The 23,762-nt window shown below is 48.3% G+C and overlaps 1 protein-coding gene across 1 annotated transcript in view; it reads right to left on the bottom strand.

Moving 5' to 3' along the window:
* The window catches only part of PDIA5 (protein disulfide isomerase family A, member 5), a 90,989-nt gene that overhangs the window by 13,954 nt on the left and 53,273 nt on the right, over positions 1-23,762 (bottom strand). Inside the window, exons 11-15 of the mRNA XM_008585738.1 lie at positions 17,816-17,907; positions 17,655-17,726; positions 10,904-11,040; positions 1,100-1,170; positions 423-583 (exon numbers count right to left, since the gene is read on the bottom strand). Of these exons, the coding sequence (XP_008583960.1) occupies positions 423-583; positions 1,100-1,170; positions 10,904-11,040; positions 17,655-17,726; positions 17,816-17,907 (533 nt within the window). The remainder of the gene's footprint in view (positions 1-422; positions 584-1,099; positions 1,171-10,903; positions 11,041-17,654; positions 17,727-17,815; positions 17,908-23,762) is intronic.

Genomic DNA, 23,762 nt, shown 5'->3' on the forward strand with positions numbered 1-23,762 from the left:
GCAGATGGTGAGACATGGGGCTAAGGAGACTGAGACAGAGAAAAGGAAACACATGGCTTAGTGGATCTGACACAACTGCATCCAGAAAAGCTGCCTAAACCTGCTAGAATGGACACATGACCAGCACAAGAGGAGTGGCTTTAGGACTGAGGAAGTCAAATCTGCTGAGACAGAGAAAAGGAAACACATGGCTTAGTGGATCTGACACAACTGCATCCAGAAAAGCTACCTAAACCTGCTAGAATGGACACATGACCAGCACAAGAGGAGTGGCTTTAGGACTGAGGAAGTCAAATCTGTCTTGGCACCTGTGGCCCTAAGCCAAGGACAGTGGACCATAAAGTTTACTTCATCTCCTTAAGGTACTCTCCAGCGGCAGGCAGCAGGCAGTTAAGATATGCTACCAAGATCATAAAACTTACTTTTGCATCCATTCAAGAAACTTCTTCTTTGTTCTGAGCACAGGCACTGCATGTTTCTCTCCATTCTTAAAATACTTCAGTGTCGGAAATTCTGAGATGTGGAATCTTTCTGCCAGGGCCTTGTTGACAGTGGCATCGACAGCTGCAAGGACACCAGAGCTCTGGGATGGGGGAAAGGCCAACCATGCATTATAGCCTCAGATGTGGTGCTGGCAGAACAGAGGAGCCCAGAAGCCGGCCCCCAAACCTATCCTGGACCTATGGGACTTAACTGGGGGTGGCTGGCCCCTGGACTCACGTCTCCCAGAGGACAACTGAACACTGGCAAGTACAGCATTCCCCATTTATGGGCTGAGATGAGGCTTTTGAATCTGTCCAGCCAACCACATTGGGTAGACTAAGGCCTGTTCCCAAGAGCCAGGGTTCCAGAGGAAAAACAGAGCAACAGACGTCACCTGGACAGGTACGGAAACACGGCCCCAATAGTCTTTCTGCCCCTCTTTATCACTGGTAGGGGACCCAGCTGTCTGACCAAGACATGTCTACTCGGGGACAGGGATGTAACTCCAGGGACTGGGAGAGCTGCTGCAGGGCTTGCAGGAGGAAGTCACTGTAATGATTTACAGGTCAGTGGTTCTTTAAAAGAGAATGGTGACGGGTAAGGAAAGGAAGCTTACATCTGCTTTTCCATGGAGGACTTGGGCTGCACTCTCAAACTCCGGCTTCATTTTCTTACAGTGTCCACACCCTGAGGGGAGAGATCAAGAGAAACCATTCCGATGGCACGGAGGCTTCGGCGATGCTCCCCTACGCTGCCTCTGTACAACAGCTCGGCCCCATCCCAGACACAGGGGTACCTGGGAGAAAAGAACAACCACCAGCTCAAAGAAAAGAAATCTTTTGCCTAATCTACCAGGGGTGGCATGGTAACAGGTATACAGCCCCAGTGTGCTGGGCACTGATCTAGTGCTTCATATCCTCATTACCACCCTACAAGGTAGGAACTGACATTAATCTCCATTTTACAGATGAGAAAACTGAGGCCCCAAGCAGGTGGGTGACTGCCCAAGGCTACCCACACAGCCATAGGTCACAGAGCTGGGCTGAAATCTTGAGCAGTCTGGCTAGAAGCCACAGCCATAGACTAGTAGCACAACCATGCTACTGTCACCACGAGCATCTTCTCCAGGCAGAAGGGGGTCTGGGGCATTGAGTTAGGAATAAGAACTCACAGAAGCAAAAGTGTGAGAAAAAAACTAAGTTCCAATTGTCCCCATGTGACAGGGGCTACATATGATGGGCACAGGGATTTGACTTGTTCCAAACTAATGGCATTTTCTTGGGATAAGACTGCTCTGTCCTCTCCTTACAACCACACGAATGCAGTAAGATGTCACGAATAATAAAACTTGTACACTAAAAAGAAAACAAGCACTTTGTGCAGATGACAGACGTCAGGGTAAGGAAAATTGTTTTCATTTTAACAGGAAGAGTACTTTCTGGCTTCTGATGCTGGTGGGAATGTGAGGCACTGAGGGCCAGACTGGCTCAGGCTGAGGCTGCTCTAAAGGGGAGCCCGGCTGTGTGGGGACCACGCACAAAACAGGCTCCTGGATGATAGGCCATGACTCAGCCTCTCAGGGTGTGCTACTGTGTCAGAGCTGAGAGCACCGCACTTCTACCACCAATTGTTAGGAAAAAGGCAAGAAGAAAGGAAGACAGAAAGTCACACACCAGTATTATCACAGGAGCCCGCCCACGCCCTCCCAGAAACCATCTGAGCCATGGCATCGGTTTCTTGCCTCCATCTGAGCACTTGGCTGCGATGAAAGTTCCTGTCTCCTTCAAGGTCGCTCCTGCAGAGCTCAGCTCCAGGTGGCACCAAGACACAAACATGTCTCATTCTTAGTCTCTCCATTCCATTCCTCCCTGTACCCCGCTTCCTCAGTCCATCCTCACCTGTCCCTCCCGGGGACCCCAGAGTGACTAACCCTCACTTACTGAAAAGGACAAATGATCATCAAACTTCCAGGCAGTGTTGTCAAGCCCCTCCTCTGGACATGGCACTGGAGATGGGACTTGGTCAAAAAAACTGACCCCGAAGGGATCCTGGCCAGGGAGTGGCTACAATTCTAAGCTGCACCAACATGTTGGTTCTTCCCAAATGGGCCCAAGGAAGAGGGACACCTCTAACCCTCAACTCACAGGCTCCATGACACCCAATGGGCAGGAAGGGGAGAAACCGTCTAGCACACAGGCACCCCTGCTACTGCTGTATAGGCAGCTCCCTACTCCTGCTGGGTTGCAATGCAGAAAAAAGGGGAGAAAAGGTTTCAGCCATTGGGATCTTCCAGCCTAAAGACAGAGAGGACCATGGTCTTTGGTCCAGAGGGGAATATACTGCACACGTGAACCAGAGAAAGAGCACTTCCCATCCCTGCTCTCGCCCCGGGCCCCAGCTTCTTCCTTGTACTCCTGCTATGACACTCATCACACTGGCCTCTACCTACCACACGGACTCCTTAAAGGTGGAGCCTTAGAATTTTTTTACCTTGTACTGCCACAGGAAGCAAACGGGATCACCATTTAATAGATAACATGATAAATACTTATTGGTCAGCAATGAAAAGAACAGACCTAGTTAAATAATTAGTAGAGAACAACTAGGGTAACTAGGGGTTTGAAAAGACTTCCTGGAAGAAGCAGATGAAAGAACACGTGTGAGCAAGTTAGTAAGAGACAAGAGACAGAAGGGCCCATCAGGAGCCACACACTTTCTCAGTGGCCCCACCACGTAACTAGGGGTTTGAAAAGACTTCCTGGAAGAAGCAGATGAAAGAACACGTGTGAGCAAGTCAGTAAGAGACAAGAGACAGAAGGGCCCATCAGGAGCCACACACTTTCTCAGTGGCCCCACCAGACACAAGACAGGGCTCAGCAGATCCATTTTACAGAGCCACGAATCGCGGCTCTGGGAGATGAAGTTAAGCCTACTGGGGTCACCAATGCCTGCCCCCTCTTCATCATAGCCCCTGACCTGATGGAAAAGGAGTGTCCACCCCAGACAAGCCCTCATGATCCCACCTGGGTTCTGGCCCCTGCTTTGAGTGTTCCAGTTCACTGCAGCCCCAGTGACTGGCCTATTTCTCTTCTAATAACAAAATACTTCTTATTCAGATGTTTCTGTGACATTTAATTTTGTGTTGCCTTGTGACTGTTATATTGCTGTCTCCTCATATTTAAGAGCAGCCAGGGTATCTTTGCAAAACATAAATCACGTGAAATCCCCTTGCTTAAAACTTCCCAGTGGCTTCCCATCACAGGCAGACTAAAATCTAAACTCCTCATCACGGCCCAAAACTCCACACCATCTGATTCCCACCTACCCTTCAACCTCAACTCAGGTCACTTCCCTCCTGACCTCTACCCTGAAGCCTCGGCACCCATTCTCTTCCTTTATCACAGCAAGGGCCCTTGAACGTGCTCTTGTCCCTGCCTGGAACACAGTCTTCTCCCAGGTCTATGTGTGGCTCACCCCTTCATATCACTCAGGCTTTTGCTGAAATTTCACTTCTACAGAGACTCTCCCCAGCCACCTAACCCAAAGGAGCCTCACCCATCATGCTCTCTTCCAATATCCTGCTTTATTTTCTAATTGTACTCAAAATAGCTGGAGCAATCTGCTCACTTGCTCCCTGTTCATTCCCTCTACTAGAATGTAAGCTCCATACGGGCAGGGGCTTAGCTGTCCCATCCATCACCATGTCCCTGATACTGATGACAGTGCTCTACACACAGTTTGAATGAATTAACCTCATGAGTGTATTGTTCAGGTTTACACCACCTGTGTGCACACAAGGTTTAACTGGACTAAATTCTTTATGGGCAAGGGTTATGGTTTGCACCCAAACAGCTGCTAATTTGGCTAAACATCTCTAATTAGTATAACTGGGGCCAAGCCAGTAACTGTGCACACTCCCTCCCCTCCCCACTACCATTTATGCATTTCCCCTGCTCCTCACTAGGCCTGGAAAACGTCTTCAGAAATCTCCGACATTTACATTTCCGATGTGGCTCTAAAGTTTCCCTAGAGTTCTCTCAATAACCTAGAGTTCTCTTGATAAGATTTTTAATTCTAGCATCGATTCCCTCTGCCCCTGAACAAGACACTAAGGGTAAGCAATAAACTATGCAAACAGAGTTTATGATGAAAAGACTGGCCAGGCCCTAAGGAGGAGAAAGGTCTGGCTGAGCCATTGCCTGCCTGACACTGCCTTCCCTGGGGAGCCAAGGGTAATAATCGACAGTGCCTGCCATGACCTGGGCCCCAGCCTCCTGGGCCTGGCCTTCAGGATGTCCCAGCTGCGGGACGGCCACAGGAGGAGGGACATATGAGGGAGCAGGACTCTGGCCCATTGCATTGAGTGTCCTGATTGTGATGTGATAGGCCATTAAGTTTTATCACCAAGCTTCCTTGTTGGTTTTTATCATCTGTACTCTTATTTTCGTGACCTGGCACAGAGGTCTGCACATCAACGCCTCGATCAGGCTCTTTTCTGGCTGTGGGAATACTGGTGTCCTGTCAACTCTAAGACCTCAGATTCCTTTGGATTTCATCAAAAACTTACGGTTTTATTACAGTCTAGCTATGGGGGCTTTCCTAGATGCTGGGGCCAGAATTTTCCAAGGGATTAGATTAATTAATATAAGCTCCCTGGTAGCCAGGGCACCAGGGTAGTATCTGGGACTCCAGATGGGCCTAGTTCCTGCCTTGCCTGGAATGTGGCTTGGGGCATGACAGGAGGCTGGATTTCCTACAAATGTGAGCAGAGACCTCAGCTTCCAGGCTTCTGACTTTCCAGGCTTCCAACTCTCTTTCTTTCCAGGCTTCTGACTGTCTGCACCAAAGCAGACTCACTGACACTCAGACATCTGGGGCCAACACACACTGACAGATGCCTCTATTCATCACACAGCCCCTCTTCTTCAGCAAAGAGAGCTTTTTTCTTTACATTAGTGCAAAATGTTGGCAAGAACTTTTTAACATTTTACTTCCAGCCTTCTATCCTAAGGAAATAATCTGACATGTAGACAAATATTTATGCATTAAAATGTTCTGTGCAGCATGACTTATAATAGGAAATATGGTAAACAACTCAAACCTTCAGCATGATGATGCTGGTTAAGTTATTTATGGTGCCATTATACAATGGAATATTATATGACCACAAAAAGCATGTACAAAAAAGCATTTTTAATAACATAAGAAAAATACTTACAAAATAATATTAAGGGGAAAATGAAAAGGAAAAAAGATGCACAGAAAAAGACTTAAGGAAATAAAATTAAATCCCTTCCTCCCACCTGGCACAACAAACATATGAAAAATCCAGATGAATTAAAGAATGAAATGAAAAAAGCAAAATACTATGACAAAATATAGGGCACTATTTTTATATCCTAGGGGAGGATTTCCTAAGCAACTCATGAATGCCAGAGATGAGGATGGGAAAAGGCAGGCTTGCAGAATGGCTCAATAGTTAGGCTGTGGCCTCCAGGTCTGCCTGGGTTTCAGTCCTGGCTGCACTTTTTTGGCTATATGACCTTTGACAAGTTTCTTAACCTCTTGGTGCCTCCTTTTCCTTACCGATAAAATGGGAATAATCGTGATATTGACTTCACAGGATTCATTGTGATGACTAAACATATTAATATATGGAAAATGCCTAGAACAATGCCAGATCCATAGTAAGTGCTCAGTAAGTATTACAGCTATTATTTGACTACAAAAAATGTAAAGATTTGTACAATGAAAGGCACCATAGACAAAGTTAAAGCGAGTAACAGACTAAGAGAGAGAACACTGAAAACACAGAAAAGAGATGAAGATTAATATCCATATTTATAGAAATCTAGGTCAAAAAGAAAAAGACAACCCAGTAGAAAAATGGGCAAAGGTATAAATAGGTGGTCCACACGAGAAATATGAAAGGCTGATTATCACAAGAAAGGATGCTCAACTTCCCTAGAAGACAGAAAAGTTGCACTTTTGCCTAGTTTAGCAGAAATATGAAAGGTTGACAGTATCTATGGTTGCAAGGATGCAGGCTCTGTCACACACTGCTAAAACCTTTCTGGAGGCCAATTTGGTAGTACCTATCAAAGCTCAAGCATAATTACACCATGGCCAAGCAACTTCACTTTTAGGAATTAATCATAAATATTAGACATTCTCAAATAGCTATGTTTACAGATGCTCACCATGTTGTTTGAATCGCGAAAATCTGCAGACAAATGTCCATCAATAGGGGAACAGTTTAAAATTTATGGCACATTCAAATTATAAAATACTATTCAGTGGTTAAAATGGTCGAGGTACATTTATATGCCAACATCTACATATACATGAAAACATCTTCAAGACCTGGTGGTATGTGGGGAAAAAAGCAAGTCACAGAAAAATGGATAGGTCATGATCCTATCCATGTTATAAAACAACAGCAAGAACAACAAAAACCCTGTTGCAGAAGAAGAAGGAAGGATACACCACCTATTAGTTGTGGTCAGCCCTGGGAAGGGGGACAGGGCAGGAGAAGGGGGATTTTCGCTGTTTGCATTATATTCCTGTGTATGCCTTGAACCTTGCACTGACAATAACAAGAATGCTGATAATACTATTCTTAAATTATTTATACAATTAAAAAAAGTAATAGCATTAAGGCATTTTATAGCATGATGGTAACACAAATCTACACTTGCCAAAAAAAGGTCAATTTGACTGTATGTTTATTTGAAAAATAAAAGTTAAAAATAAGGGAAAAAATAAAAGAAAAGGGACTAGCAAGAATGATGCTGAAAAGTGAAAAGTAGTTGCCTCTGGATAATGGGATTATAGGTAGTTTTTTTCTCTCATCTTTTATATTTCTCTGTACCTCCTAGATTTTCTACAAAGATCATATATTACTTTGAGAATAAGACAAAAGTAAAGTAAAAAGCTTTAAAAAAAAAATGACAACACGAAGTCTGGAGTTTGACAGGACCTGCCACCAGACAGTCCAGCCCTGGAAGGCAGGCTAGGCAATGGTCTCCAGCACATGCCACGGGTGCTGAGCTGTGGCAAAGAAATACCTCACCTCAGCCTGCTGACAGGCAAAGAGCCTGGGGCAGGGGGTGGGTGAGGGCAGACCTGCCCTGTGCCATGGGAGAGGAAGGACAAGGGGAGCCCTGGGTCCGCAGTGGCTTCTTACTCAGACCTCGGCACCCACATGGGTGTTGAGGGGCCCAGCAGAGAGACCAGCTTCTCCTCAGGAACACCCCTCCCAGGGATCCCCCACTCTGCTCCTCAAGTGACACTGACTCAGGTGGCATTATTACAGCCCAATGTCCTCCCCCTGCCCAACGTGGAGCTGGGGTTACATGGAGAGGGACAAAAAAGATAGACAGTGACAAAAGAAGAGGAGTGATGGGGACAATTGGACTTTCCTCACTCCAAATGCTGCAGAAGGAAATAGAAGGAACCCTGCAGCAGCAGCAGCTGTGTCCCGCTGACATGCCCTTCGTGGACAGCACTTTTGTCCTCTAGGAGATAGGGAACCTGGGCTTGTGTGGCGGCCTCCTGCATCCACGGAGACTCCATACTGTGGTCAGGTGCAGGACAGGCACAAAGTTCGCTAGTGAAGGGGGCTGCTGAGACCCACAGCACCAGGTGCATGTCCTCTCAGAGCCCTTTGCTTATGCTCAGACTGTCCTTCCCAGTCTGGCTATCTTTTTTCCAACTCTAACCCCTGCAAATTTGAAAGTATGCCTCGCTAATAACAACTTCAACAAAGTTGCTGATGAAAAACAAGTACACACCATCTAGACAGACTCAGGCCAGATTCACAGTCACAAAGCCCCGAGGGGCTGCTTTCCCTTATGGTGTATCCAGCCTGTCCGATTCTCTGCATCACAGTCAGGAAAACAGCAACTCACTTCATCAAAAGTCTTGATAAAGGAAAGACATGCTAATCCATCATCTAGTAATCCAATCCCAAGAAACAAACCAAGTGCATCCAGCAATCCTGAGTATAATCTATGGTCTACTAAGTCCACAGATCCTAACCTGTTTTTCTAAGTCTCCAAAATGGTCTGTTTCCAAACCACTCCCTACTTGGTCTGGGACTGACACCAGTAATACTGTAATTTCCCAAATTCACCCTTTCTGTACTTGGAAAACCTGGGACAGCACCGCCGGTCTGGACTTCTGACACTTGTCCTTTTCTCCAGGTCTCTCAAACACCGCAAAAGTGGTTTCCCCATCACTGGGGGTCTCTGTAGCTCTCTGGCACGAATGTATAAAGCCAGGCTGCTAAGAGCTCTCTGCTCTCAGTTCACCTGTCCTGAGCCCCGAATTCCCTTAAACCAAGTGCCTTCCATCCCTTCCCAGGCTAAAGACCACATTCCTAGATGAAGAAGGTGTGTGTGGAGAGATTATTTAATGCAGAGCCATTCCCATCTGATGGGAATGCTAACAGGCGGTTCATCAGGAAGTTAACCTCAGGCTTTTGCCCCGATCCCTCTCTGCCAGTCCAGCAGAAATCAACGCACACACGCAAGAGCCAAGAATGGCCAGGGGAAAGGTGGGCTCTCTTGACTCAGACCAGAAGGACAGACATTGGGAGTGAAGATGCTAGAGCTTCTCAAGGGGGAAGTGAAAACAGCCAGCTAGTATTTGCCTTTATAGCTGGGACAGAAATGCAGGCAGGGTGATTTCAGCTCTAGATTCAACATAATGACTTCCCACATGACGTGCTTCCATCGGCAACTCTGGGACTGGCCAGGAGGGCATATTTTGGGTGGACAGACCATTGTAGTGTTGCCTGGCTGTCTTAACAGTGGGCAGTTTTCATGTACCTCTAACCTTGGGGATGCCCTCACTAAGGCCCTTGCAGACCTGAGGATGACATGCTCCTAAGGCCCTGTCATTGCCCCTAATTAGCAGGTTATCACAAGACTGGAGGGTCTTTGAAACTTAGATTTTAGGCTTTTTTGTCTGTTTTCTAGAAACTCAGAAGGAAAAGAGCCATAGGAAATACTTTTCCCTTGGATTCTCTTAAGAATTTAGCATGTGTAAGAAAGAAAGAGTTAGGGAAATCCACAGTAATAGTACGTTTATGAACAATTCCTGGACTAACCAAACTCTTGTGACACTGTGAGGGAAGGGGAAACGGGCAGGAGACCAGGGGTCAGGACTTGACCTTGTTCCTCACGGATCTGAAAGTTCTTGAAGTCTGAAGCAGTATAGAACTTGTGGAGCAATGGACAATCTGTGTCACTTCTCGGTGTGACAGTCTCCCTAAATATAAAATGGGGCTGGTCATACTCACTTTGTGGCACTGTGATAAGAACGGACATGACCCTTCAGGAAGCCACTTTGTTATCACCATAGAGTGACACACAGCTGTTAGCATGAGGATCCTATGATTAAGCAGATTAATAATGTATTCTCGTCACAGAATATGCCCCTATGGACTAAACTCACTACCCTCATGCACCGTGACACTGCAATTATGGCACTGACCTATGAAGCTTTTCCTCCTTGCTTTTTCTGTCTTCTCCATAATCTCTTACCAACCATCACTGGGCCGAATTGTTGGCAGGAGGCTACAAGAGAAGAGCACCCCACACACGCACACCCTGGCCCTGGCCATGCTGAGAACCCACCTCTCCTTGCCCATTGGATGGGCCAGCCCCTCCCAGGGCAGCTCCTACCAGCTCTGTGCCCAGGGCTGCCATCCCTTGATCCGGTGCAACACTAGCTCACCCTTCTAGGAGCAGCTTTCTCCTAAGAAACCAACTACCATCAATTTTCCATTCTCCATGGGAATGGGGAGGACGCTGGCCAAGACAAATCCTAAACTACAGGCCTTCCAGCCATTACTGCAAGCACATTTTATAGCATTTACACCATTTTACTTCCTTGATTCACTGTGGTCATTTCGGGCTGAGGCTGAAAGCAGGAGAAGCAGAAAGAAGACTTTCTAGACACTGGGAGACCTGGGGCTCCAGCCCTGGCCTCGCCGTGCCCTCTCAGTACTGGGCAAGTACAGTCCCCCTTGGGGCCGCAGTATCCCCTCCCTCCACCACCATGGACAAGAGGGATTACTGTTCTAGGTACTGCCTAAGGGTGCTTCCAGTCCTAATCCCTCCAGTTCACACTGACTTGGAGGAAGCCGCTCAGACTCGCAGGTAGTAGGTCTCCCTGAGCTCTAGCTGAGGGACACAGGCAGCCTGGCTAGGACTTCTGTGCAATCTGACAGCCATGCAGGGTGGGTCATTTGCACCCTGAAGGCGGGGACCCGGTCTGTCACCACTGCATCTCCTGGCAGAGCACGGCTCCTGGCATCCAGCAAGCAAGTGCTTGCTAGACTCACATCCCAGAGCAGTGAGTCCACGCTGCTCTAAGTGGGGAAGGTGGAGGGGAGGAGCAGAGTTCCACTCACATGGGGCGTGGAACATGACGAGGACAGAGGAGTGTTCCTTCACAAACTGGTCAAAGTCTTCATCGGTCAGGTGATAAACGAAGCCGCCCTCATCTGCCCAGGAAGCCTCGGGGACCTGGGGCTGTGGCGGCTGCGGACTGGAAGACCAAAAACAGGCAGAGCTCAGAGCAAGCCCCAGGGCCTGAGCAACCCTGACAAAAGCCAGCCCCCTGGACACAAATCCCCACGGGCTCAACTTGGCCCACTCCAGGGGCTCGGCCTGTAACAAACCAGAAACTCCCCCTGGTGGAGGAATCTGGGGTGAGTGGTAAGGCCCTGCCCACCTCCACCTTCTCCTCAAAGCCCCAGAGAAGCACTAAGCTGATATCCTGTTACAAATAGTGGCTTTTAGCTATAGCTCTCTAGGCAGCTTCAGAAATCTCACTTCCTCCGAGGAATATGGGGTCTTGTTAGCTTTCTCAAGCCATTACAAACTTCCAGCAAACCGGCAAGAATAAATAGCAACAGCGAAGAGTGACCTTTGGAAAAGCTCAGCGTGGTGTTGAGAGCTGCCCCACAGGAGGGGAGGGGAGGAAGGAGATAACAGAGAGGGGGAGGTGTGCATGGGGAAACGGGAAAGAGAGGACAGGTATCTGAGAAAGACCAAATCTGGGCCAGGCAAGAGGAGGCTGCCACACTGGGGGTGCAGGGGTGCTCACTGGCCAGCTGGGAGGAGGGTGACGAGGAGGGAAGCAGCATGGGGGTGTCCTAACTATGACAGCGTCTAAGCCACTAATCATTCCCAGAGGCCAAGTTCCAACTCTAACACGCACTAACTGCAGGACCTTGGGCCACTGCCTGGCCTCTCTGGAGCCTGTTTCCACAGCGTATGGCCGCATTCTGATATCCGTGTCACCAGCTCTTATGAGGAGGAGGCTTGCGGGTGCCCTCCTTCACTCCAAAGTTCAGGACAAGACGGATGGTGACACAAACTCCCTGCTGCTTTACTGCCACAAGCACCTTTGCCAGAGCACCTTAATTGCAGCTTGAAAAACTCTTTAGGATGACAAATGTGAGAAGACAACCATTGTCTCCTGCCTTTGAGAGCCTACAATAGAAAAAAATTTAATGTTCCAGCAGTCAGGGCTAGAGAATTGATCAGAGAGAGCAATGTGGCCAACACAATAGAATCTGCCGCCACCCCTGCCCCACAGCAGAAGCCTTGGTTTTGACTTCACCTTCAGGAGCCCACTCTGGTGCTTCTACCTGGACCCTAATGGTGGCCTCAGCCTCCCTGGTCCACAGAAATGGAAAGCAGTAGGGAGAGGGCAAACTACTCCCAGCCCGTGTTATCCAATGTCAGATGGAACTGGTGATAAAATAAGCTTTGGAATGAGTCACCAGCCAGACAATGGCCCCAGACAAACATACTGAAATCTAGGTTCCTATATTTGGGCTCAAACCACTAGACACTACCAATTCCACTGCAGGGAATTTATCTTTACAACACACCTGCACAAAAACAAAATTATGTGCATTTGAAGGTATTCACTGCAGATTATTTGTCACAGCAAAGACTGGAAACAACCCAGTGTTCATTGGCAGGGGACAGCTTAGGTAAACTGCATCCGTCCACACAACAGAGGCTGAGCACTGTAAAGAAGGACAAGGACGCTCTCTATGCTCTGATGCGGACAGGCTGCTGGAGATGGATGGAACAGCCTATAATATGCTAACTTTTGCATAAAAAAGGGCTAAATAAAATATACTTATTTACATTTGCTTGTATCTGCATGAAGAAACACTTTAAGAACATACAAGAAAGCAGTCATAGCTATTACCTCTAGAGGGTGGGAGGGAGAATAGGAAAGAGGAAATAGGTGGAAGTAAGACTTTTCAGTGTATATTTTTAAGTATCTTAAAAAAAAATTTTTTAATTATGTGAATATAATCAATTCAAAAATTAAATTTGTAAAAACCCAGCAAAAGCATAAATACAGCATGGAAAAGCTGTGGCTTAGCACGAGTATAAGCATAGGAGAGAGCCTGAGAGACTTCTAGCTAAACATGGAGGAGAATATACTCTAAAACCGCTAAATTAACAGTACAGGAGTTTTACAATAAGTATGAACCCCCAGGAGCAAACAGAACAAGAAAGACAAAACAGAAGAGAGAGAAAGAGGTCAGAGCAATTTTAGAAGCTAGAAAACCGACTTAGCAAAACAGAGGGCAGAAACCAGAGGTTGCCGAGTGGGCCGGGCGGGGTAGCGGCCCGGGAACCACGTGGATGTGCTGAGGGGTGGAGGCTCTGCTCCCTGAAGCAGGGCTGCAGCCTGGGGCTGAAAACAGGGACTCAGTCGAAAACTGGAGCGGTTAGATGCTCAGATCCTGGGAAGCACCTTGTGCTCCTAGTGGCCACGTTCACATTCACCCCTTGCAGCTCCCACACTGGTGAGCTGGGCTTCTGAATGTCATCTGGAGAATCAGTGAGGCTGGATTCACCCTTATCCTTCTACACTTGGCTGCACATACGCTCTGAGCAGCTACGGGTCAATGGGAAGGCCCAAGAAAGCAGGAGAGGCGAGACCACTGCTGCCCGCCAGGACTGGGAGGGCTCCCACCCGGGAGACAACAGCAAGTTTACTCTCTGGAGAGGGCTGCAGAGCTGGGCACAGGGGTAAGAGCAAGTACTAGAAAGAGAGGGACTCGGGGGAATCTGAACCCCAAACACTGAAATATGCTTTTTATTGTCTGTCTGTAGTGAGCTGCCAGTGAGCTCTCTGAAGACTGCGGCTCCCACCCATCTCTTTACCTCCTGTATCTCACATGTAGCATACGCCCAGTACATGCTTGTTGAATAAGAGAATGCTTGCTGAATGAGAGAAAAATAGTTGAAGGAACTGAGGTGTTTAATTTGGAGAGGAGAAGACAGTGGCTATCCTCAGGTATTTCAGACTGCATCGAGAAGAGAAATTAAGATTTATTTTCTACGGCTCTGAAGAGGAGAACCAATACCAACAGGGAGAAGCTCCAGAGAAAAAACTTCAACTACAAGGAAGAACATCCTGTCTACAGCAGGAGAGAGGGAAAGAGCTGGGTTTGAGTCGAGTTTCCTCCACTTACCAGCTCCAGGAGCTTAGGCAATCAAGCTTGGCTTAAAACATCTACAAGACAGGGCATTTGCAGTCCTTTCTTTATCTACCACTCAGGTTCAGGTAGGTAGGTAATGGACGTGAGATACATTTAAATTTATAAAGTACTACCCAAATGTTCCTAGATATCATTCACGACTCAAATCATGAGAATCATTCAAACGTGAATGGGCAACCTCAGAACGAGCGCAACAGGACTGAGGAAATGCAAACATTCACAGAGGAATCGCTGGGGCACACCTGATCACTTTCACGTTCCCTTCTGACCCTGCGACAGATTTCATGTGCTCTGCAGCTTGGACAGAGTTGTCCCAGGCTCTCTAGGTCTGGGAGGGTCACACAATCAGACCCTCATCTGAGGGAGGTGCACATGCCATAGATGAGAAGACGCAATGTCAGGAATTATGAGTCAAGGAAACTCAGTGTGTGTTACTTCACCACTGGTTGGTATAAAAATACCCAGGCAGAAATGGGTGGCTAGGCTAAAATGCGTCACCGCTATGCACCCCTCTACCTGCCTGCCTAGCCCAGTCCATCAGTGTGAGAGCCACAGGGGGCGAATGAGGAGCACAAGGGGGCATGCCCACCATGATTGATGCACCAACTCCAGAGCCCTCATGCACTCAAACACCAGGGACTGCCCCCCTGCCCTGCCTCTCTCTGTGCCACCCTTACCCGAACCCCCCCACTAGTCACTCGGTAGAGGACAGAATCTAGGTTCTTCTCTCCTGGGCCTCTGAAAGTCATCTGGAGAATCAGAGAGGCTGGATTCACCCTTATCCTTCTATACTTGACTGCACATATGCCCTGAGCAGCTAAGGGCCAAGGGAGAGGCCCAGGAAAGCAGGAGAGGCTAGATCACTACTGCCAGCCAGGACTGGGAGGAAAAGCAGCAAAGACTTAGAACACCTGGGATAGGGAAAAACCACATGCAGAGCTGGATATATGTAGGGGGGGAAAGCTAGAAGGAAAATCACCATAATATCACAACATGTTATCTTTGGGTACTGGGGCAGGGGGGTTGGGGGGGTGTTTTTTCTTGTTTGACTACACTTTTTTTTTTCCTTTTTTTGTCTTTTGTCGTGACCGGCAACGGATCGCAACCCTCAGTGTCGCGCCTGCACCTTGCTCAGCCAGTGAGTGGCCGGTCTGTATGTGGGATCCGAACCCTTGGCAGGAGCGCCGCTGCGCTCCCAAGCCGCACACTGTAGCAGTGCGCCACCGGGCCGGCCCGTTTGACTACACTTTTAAGTTTTCTATAATAAATATATCTTACCTGAATATCCTTAAAATGAGAAAAGATTTTTAAAAACTAAACCTGTAGGTAGCACAGTGATATTGCTATCTCTTGCTAGGGCATGACATTATGTAGCTCATTGGATGTCCTTCGGGAGGTCATCTCCCTGCCCCACTGGGGGAGTGGGCTGCAGTCATGCCTTCAGAGGAACTGTCCCACTTGTGCGCCCAAGAGTGCTCGGGAGGGGCTGCAAGGGGACCCAGATGCTCCCTTTCCTTCCCGGCAGATACCCATCACCCTTCTCACCCTGGAGACTAGGGAAGAACCAGAGGCTGCTACCAAGGGCTGCTTTTCATGGGGGTGGGGGAGGGGGTTGCGAGGAATAGAAGGAGGGTGGAGGTAGGAAGTGGAGAGGCACCAGCCCAGGCTGGAAATCTAGAGGCAGGCCTAGTGTGCAGAGAGGCCAGAGCAGAATCTGTGGGGGAGCTGGGGTGGGTGTGCAGAGGAGAGGGTGGGAGGACAGGGTGGCAGGCTCCAGCAGGGAGATAATAATCTGTCTCAGAAACTCCATTGATGTGCTCCCTTTGTCTAGGGTTAGCAGGCAATTCTGAACACTTAAAAACAAACAAACAAACCCAAACCTTATCCTTCTAAAAAGATATGAGGGTGTTTTGAAACCAGAAAAGGTTAGAGAAGGGGGAGGGAAGCAGACAGATTTTATGCTCTGGTGACAAATGAGATTGCTATTTGTTGAAACCTTCTCCAAAAGCAGAACAAGATATGTCTGGCTGGAGCAGAGAACATGCTTATTATCAAATGAAAAAGGAAAACAAGAAAGCAAAGCCCACGTTAAGACAGTGAATACATGATAATGGGGAGTGGCCTTCCCAGGCAGGAGCGGGGAATGAGGTGGTCATGGGCACAGAGATGTGAAAATGCTTCCAAGAAATAAAGGATGCTATGCAAACACTGTCTAGCACTTGCGTTTCATCTCCTGGACCCCTGGGAGTGGGCAACACAGAAGACTGAGATTTGCACCCTTCAGAAATCTAAGTTTGTTTCTTGTAGGATTTTGTTTTGGTTTTGGTACAGAAATCATACTTCTTTACTAATCTGAAAATACACATTTTTCAACCTCCATATCTCTGGATAACTAATTCTTCAACCCTGGGGTTTGCACGCTGTGTCCCTAAGGTAACTGTGCTGGCAACTGGGGGAGGGGTGGGACTCTGAGCAGAACTCCGAGGCAGCTGAGCCGGCCTGTGGGGAGCTGTTGGAGGGCAAGGTCAACAGTTGGGATCAGTCCTGGCCCTGGTACTACGTATCAGCTGTACGACCTCAGGCAAGCGACTTCATCACTGTGCCTCAGTTACCACATTCACAAAATGAAGATAATAATACTACCTTCCTTATAACACTACTAAATGAGAATCCTCATAAAGTGCTTATGTCAGTGTCAACCCCGAAGTAGAACCCAAAAAACATTAGCTGTTATTATTCCAAGATCTCTGCACAAATAACCATAAACTGGCAGTGACTAGTAGGTGCCAAACTCATGACACACAGAGTGCAAGGTAAGCAGGGCTGGTGCTCAGCAGGCCTAGGGAGGCTTCCAGGAGAGGACACTATGGGCCTGTTGTGAAAGCACTGGTCAGGTTCTGACGGTGTGATCAGATGGGACCACGCAGCAGGCCTAGCCCAGTGGGGGCTCTGGGTGAGGGGAGTAGTGCCAGTGGGCATTACACAAGGTTTTGTGTTACGTGGATCTAATGATGTTACAGAATGGGGATCACAGTGTGTTATGAATCAGGGTCTGTGGGGGCGAACAGGAAAGTGCTCTGCAATCCAAGGCCTGAGAAGGTTGTTTACTAGCTTCACAGCACTGATACAGTACCGTGTTTGAAGAACACGCTCTATTGACAATTCTATTTTCAGAGAGACCTGCAGTGGAACCTCACTCAAACCTGATGTCCTGGGTGAGAAATATCTCTATCCATCAGATAGACAGTGAGGGAAAAACTCGATTTGCAATGTGGGAACAGAAAGCCCCTGACTATTCCAGGACAGGTGACATGATTAGGTGGTCCCTCCCCAACTTCAGGATGTGGAGAAGGGAGGTAGGGGAGATAGACCCCCATCCAGCACACCAGCCAGGGTCCAATCAACACAGGCCAAAGCCATGCCAAATCCTCAAGACTCCTGCAACCTAAACTCACACAGATCCCACTCAACCCAGAAGCAGCTATGCAGGCAGCACAGTAAGTCTCTTTCCCTTCCTCCCTTCCCCACCTCCAGCCAGAGCCCTGGCACTGAGGGGCCACCCTCGGGCCCAGCAGTTGACCCTCCCTGGGTACACACCCCCTGATGCAAATGCCCGACTTACTTCTTCAGCCACTCCACAATGTCCTCTGCTGTGGACGCATAGCTGTCATACTGGAACAGAAACCGTCCTTTCCTGTGAAGTGTGGAGACAACAGGGGCTCAGCCAGGGATGCAGACGTCATCAGGCAGGGAATAAGATTCAGAAGGGATACAGGGACTTACTCAAAATAGCAGATGGTGGGGTAGCCATGCACATTGTACTCCTCCCTGATGTTTTCAAATTCAGAGGGGTAGATGTTCATCCCAGCCAGCACCTGCATGGAAAGGGAGAACAGAGTTGTCCACCCTCTGCCCCACAGACACCCTCATCTTGTCCATTTGCTACCTGTCCTGCTGTGCCACCAGAAAAAGAGATACAAGACAAAGCCTTGTAACCAGGGTGCTGGGGTACAGGGCAAGCCAAGCCAGCCAGGAACGATGGCCAAGTGAGAGAGCTCTGGGCCCAAGCGCTGCACTTGGTACAGCTGCTCCCTTTTCCTGCAGGAGAACCATCCAGAGAAAGAGCAAAGTTCTGAGAGCTGAAGAAGAAATCTGGCCTTGCTACCAAGTTCACACAGGTCCTACCTAGAGTGGGGCCTCTGCCACCCAGGTGCAAATTACACCTTTTTCTCTGCCCATGTCAATCAGGCTGTACTCTCCTTCTAAGTCATGGAAGTAAGTGGCTCTGTACACCACTCTGCCTCTGCACAACATCCTCAGACGCCTTTCTGGATAGCTCATGGCCTGCCCTCAATCTGTCCACCTGGGCTTTATGCATGATGTTCTCAGACCTCACAGCTCATCTGTGGCCATGGAGACTGGTTCTCATGCCACCACATGAGAAACAAGGTATCATGACACCTGCCTCACCCCCGTCCCTCCAGACCTTCCTATGCCTCCCTAACTCTTTCCTCCTGTTTGTGACCATCACCCACAGCCTGTTTTGACCATAATCTCCTAAGTGTGAACATGCTCTGGTTCCAGGGGTCCACAAAGCCAATGCTCCTGAACTGGAGAGGAGAACTTTAGTAGTTATGTTGCCGATGACAGGGCTCAGTACTAAGAACAACCCAGAATACAGAGTCCCCTAAAACTCTCCTTTCCTGAAGCAGGTACCTTCTTCTCTAGGGCTGGATCAGGCGCCAGGAAAGAGGATTTTGAATCTGTTCTCACCAGAGAACATAGCTAGAATGGCCAGAAACAGGAAGGCTGTTCCACAAGGCAGGGTGGCACAGAAGCGAGGAGAAAGGAAACTCAAAAACGCCAGCAGCAGTTACAGAAGCAGAAGGAAGAAACCCAGGAAGCTGAATTTCACTGAACATTACATAAGGACACCTAGGAACAGAAAATGGTGACTTCAGGGGACACTGAACTTGATTCAGAAGACTGCTTGCACCTACAAGGAAGTCACCCACCTTCACTGAGGTTCCTCAGTGGGAAGATGTGGTGATGAGACTATGACAGGGCTCTTGAGAGAAGAGATGACTTTCATCAGAGGTTTTAGCACAAGACTGGGATCAGTAACCGTTAAGTTCCTAATTTCCTACCAGATCTTCCTGGTGATTGGCGCCCCCTGTGCCTCTGGCCTCTCCACCCCAAGAGGCATCTGAACATGTCTTTCCAACTGTTTTCAGTACCTAGTACAATGCCTGGCATACAGAGGCACACAATAAATGCTTGCTAAATCACTGTTTTGTTTTTTTTCCCCCAGCTTATTTTGGGATGCTGCAAAGAATACAGGGAGAATAAGCCTGACATAGAACTTACTAGAAGCCCTGGAACCCTCTAAAAGCCGTCCTGTTCACTTCCCAGACTGAGTCAGCAGCCTGTTCCAGTAATATTTGTCTACTTCAAGGTTCTATTTTCTGTCTAATTGATCTCCCTAGTGTCTCTGCACATTCACCACAAGATAAATCTTACACATCCTCCTCTTTCATTACATCACTTCCCTGCACAAAACCTTTCAATCCCACTGAATACAGGCTAAAATCCAACTCCCTCCTTACTCAAAGCCCATATGGTCCCTATTTCATTTTTGATTCCTTCTTTCTTACAAAACCCTTAATTATACACCTGCTAGGGTCTAGACTTTTTATTCTCCCAGGGACAAGACAGTCTGACACTTCTGCACAGGAAGGAAGTTGAACTGTCTGCCTTCTCGGGCGCCGTGCCGAGCAGCAGCAATACACCACCATGGCAAGGAGCAGGGGCTCAGGGCTGCAGATGCCTGACTCTGAGTCCTGACTCCCTACGTAGGAGACACATTTCCTCAAATAAGTCACAGTCACCTCTCTGTACCTCAGTTTTCTCATCTGCAGCCACCTCATGTGGTTGTCGTGCAGATTAAATAATATATCTATTAAACCCAAAATGTATGAACTACTTTTATTAGCACTACTAAGAGGTACACTAATTCTGCCCACATTTGCAGAACATAGCTGTTCCTTCCCAGCCCTCAGCTGCTGTCCTCCGGTCCCCTTGCTAAGGACATCCAGCCCCCATCTCTTAGCCACCATTGAAGACTCATCCATCCTATAAAGCAAATCACATCTCACCTCCCAGGGCAGCCTTTCCAAACCAGCTTTGCTTGGAGTGAACTCTTAATTCTCTGAGTTTCTGCTGCACTTTTGGGGCACCTGAGGGCATCTCTTAGTTAACAAGACATATTTTTTTAACAACTACATACAAACACTTTGGAGTTGGAATTTGTGAAGCCCAGTGAGGCAAAACAGCTGGTCTCCACTTAAGGAGAGGACAAGGCCACAGCCCCGAGCTGAACATGTGTGCCTGAGCCACTCAGCAGGCACAGCACGCTCTTCACGTTCAGCCTTCCTGCCGGGAACGAGCAGGAAGCTTCACAGTGCACGCAGCATGGGAGCTATTGCTCAAAGGAGGGTGAGATTTCAACAGATACCCCAGGAAGGGGAACGGAGGCAAGAAGAGCAAGATGTGGCCCAAGAAACGGAGAACTTCTCCGTCTAACTGGACTGTGGGATACACAGAAAGAAGTAAGAGAAGGCTGAGTGAGTTAGCTGGGGTCACTGTGGAAAAGGCTTTAAATGCCTAAAAACCAGGACTTCGTTCAGGAGATGATGGGAAGCTATTGAGGGTTTCTAAGTAAGGGAGCAACTGCCAGCCAGTTGCATCTTTTGAGTACAAAGGACGAGCTGTGAGGGGAAGGTCATGGGTCATGGAGACAAGTCAGCACCTCTGGTAACCACCTAGTGTGGCTAACCAGAGCCTGAACCAGGCTGACGGGCAGGGAGAGGACGAAGGGCGTGAGAGGAAGAGATGTATGAGGAGCCCGGCAAAGGGCACATGGGGACAGGAGCCCGGCTGCTCGGGAAGGGTCTTGAAGGAAGGCTGGAAGTCTGCCGGATGGAGAGATGCTGCATTTTATTCTAGCCATGCTGCATTTGGGACACAGGGAAAAAATCCAGACCAAGATGTCAAGCAGGCCATCTGACGTGTGTTACCAGCACTTAGGGGGAGGACTCAGGCACCATGGAGCTACGTTTTATGGAAGTTATGGACATAGAGAAGATCACTGAGGGACAGACCATACAAGACAAGGAGAGCACAGTGCCAGGCCCTTGCTCCAATGTGTTAATAAGGAAGAAAACAGAACCTTGGGAGCTCACCCATTTAGTAAGCAGAGGAAACAACGGGTACAGGGCAGTTTGTGTGGGGGTGTCAATCGCCTGAATCTATGAAGGGATGTGTAGGGCACAGGGTTGTTTCCACACCAGCCCATTTGCTCTTCACAACAACCCAGCAAGGTGGGCAGGACTGGCATTATCATCCCTGTTTCACAGAGACGGAGGCTCCAAGGCTGAGGAGCTTGCCCAAGATCTCCCAGCCGGTTACAACACCCACACCAGAGCCTGATCTGTACAAATCTGTCACCACGGCAGTTCCGTTTCACGGTATTCACACCCAGACTGGCCCTTCATGGGTGAGGTGAACAAGAGACTGGGCAGAGTTCAAAGGTTCAGCGTGGACGGCGATAACTGGCAGGGCTGGGACGATGAGGCAGACGGGGATGGGGCTCTTTCTGACAGCTTCTCTGAGACGAGGAGCAGCACAGCTGCTGATGGGGATGTCAATTAGCAGAGGAGATGGGACAGACGCCGATGACTCACCAGACGTCATTGACAGCGAAAAAGAGGCAGATCTGGGTTTAGAAAATGGCAAAGGCTGTGCATCCTTGACCTGGCTTGGCCTCTTTCCTAATGACATCATCTGACTGGATATCTCCCAACACCCAGAGGAGGAAGATTTCTGACCCTTGCCACAGACACAGCCAGGTGAACAGGCTCAAAGACCACAGAGCTCAAGAGGAGACAGGAGGCCCTGATCCACCTGGATTTCAGCAGTGCGAGAGGTGAGCAGCCCATCCGTTAGTCCCATCTCTTCTGTGTGTGTGAAGATAGAAAGCAATCAACACCTCTGCTCGCCTAACCCCTCCAGCCCTGCCTCCAGCATCTGGGGAGCCGCTGTTGCACCATGAGCCCTGGCCTCCAGAAGCCTCCTGCAGTGGGCGGTGCCTGCGGTGGCCAGGGCCCTTCCCCCTTTAGGTAGCTGGGAAAGGGTCCGAACTTTTCAAACAGTACTTTTCTAAGAAACTACAGGGAAAACAGAACAAAACAAACTCCAAGCAAGAAAATACACAAGGAGGGAAAAATCAGTTCACACAACACAGATGTCTTAGTCTGAGGTAACTAATACCTGGCTACAGCTGGGCTTGCCGAGGCTCATGGACAACCCCCCTGACTTTTCTGTAACAATGCTGAGGGAACTGGAAGGGGCAGTACCTTTGATATTTCTAGATCTGGCCCCAGGCAGGAGAAGCAGACACTCTTAACCCAAGTGATCTTTAGGGCTAACCTTGTGAAAGGGACTGGTGTGAGCCCAGGGCCAAGGGGGAACGAATGTCCTTCCCACTGTGTATCTCCTTAATAACAAATGCTCTGAATTCCTTCAAAAAGGGGAACATCACTCTTAATATAAACATAGAGTTTAAAATAAAGTATACTCAGGAGTGATAAGCCACACGCTCATTCATTCATTCATCGGCATGTATTGGGTACCCATTATGAGCCTGGCCCTGTGCTATGTCCTGAAGAAACAAACATAAATCAAACGTGGCTCCTATGCCCAAGGAGCTCACATATCATAATCAGGATCAAATGGTAAACAAAGCCATTGGGAACAAAAGCAAAGATGGGCAGACCTAGCCGTGTGTGGCGGGGACAAGCTCTGCAGCAGCCTGGGAGGGAGCTGGAGGAATACTGAGTTTGGCACTGGATGTGGCATTGGCTGAGAACTGTCCATAAGGCACACAAGACTGGCAACAAGTCCTGTCTGCTTGGATGGGGCCAGCCAGGGTAATTTGTGATCTGATCTGGGGCTGGAGCTATTTACCTTCCACAGCACCACAGAGTTTGGAAGTTGAGCTGAGCAGTTTTCTAAGTGTACGCGGGTGCAGGCAGGGAGAACACTGTGGGTAATTAAGTCTTTTCTCCAGGCTAAATAATCTTAAAATATGGTATCTATTGAGGCTCCAAAAATGTGAAGTGAAACTTCTCCAGCATGATGTATGTGTGCCCCAAGGCCAAACGTCTCCAGGCAAGTTACTAAAAATTCATTAGTGAGAAACAAGCAGGACCTTGGTATCACCCCAGAATGAGGTCAAAAGAGAAACTATTGGTTCTTTGAAACCCAATTTTGCAGCTGGCTAGCAGGGCCATGCCCATGCCCAGGTGCTGCCACTTAAACTTTTTAAGTTGACTTTGAGCTAATTACCACTTAATTTGATCCATAAAGATCATGACGGCAGTTTCAAGACCTCAGATCTCCCTTAATGGGACTCTGGCCAGCACCACTGAGATGGCTACTCCTGATAACTTTTCATGAAGAGTGTATGGGATTTTTCCATGTTCTCTAGAGGAGCCAGCAGCTGTTTTTCTGTTGCCACCAAAAAAAAAAAAAAAAAAAAAACCACTTTGGCTACTCAGGGTAAGTTCAAAAATGGACAAATATATAGTCAGAAGAATTAAAAGCAGGATCTCAAAGAGATATTTGCAACCCCATGTTCATAGCAGCATTATTCAAGCAGAAGTAGCCAAGA

Source organism: Galeopterus variegatus, unplaced genomic scaffold, assembly GCF_000696425.1.
Source record: "Galeopterus variegatus unplaced genomic scaffold, G_variegatus-3.0.2 Scaffold3689, whole genome shotgun sequence".
NCBI classification, from domain to species: domain Eukaryota; kingdom Metazoa; phylum Chordata; class Mammalia; order Dermoptera; family Cynocephalidae; genus Galeopterus; species Galeopterus variegatus.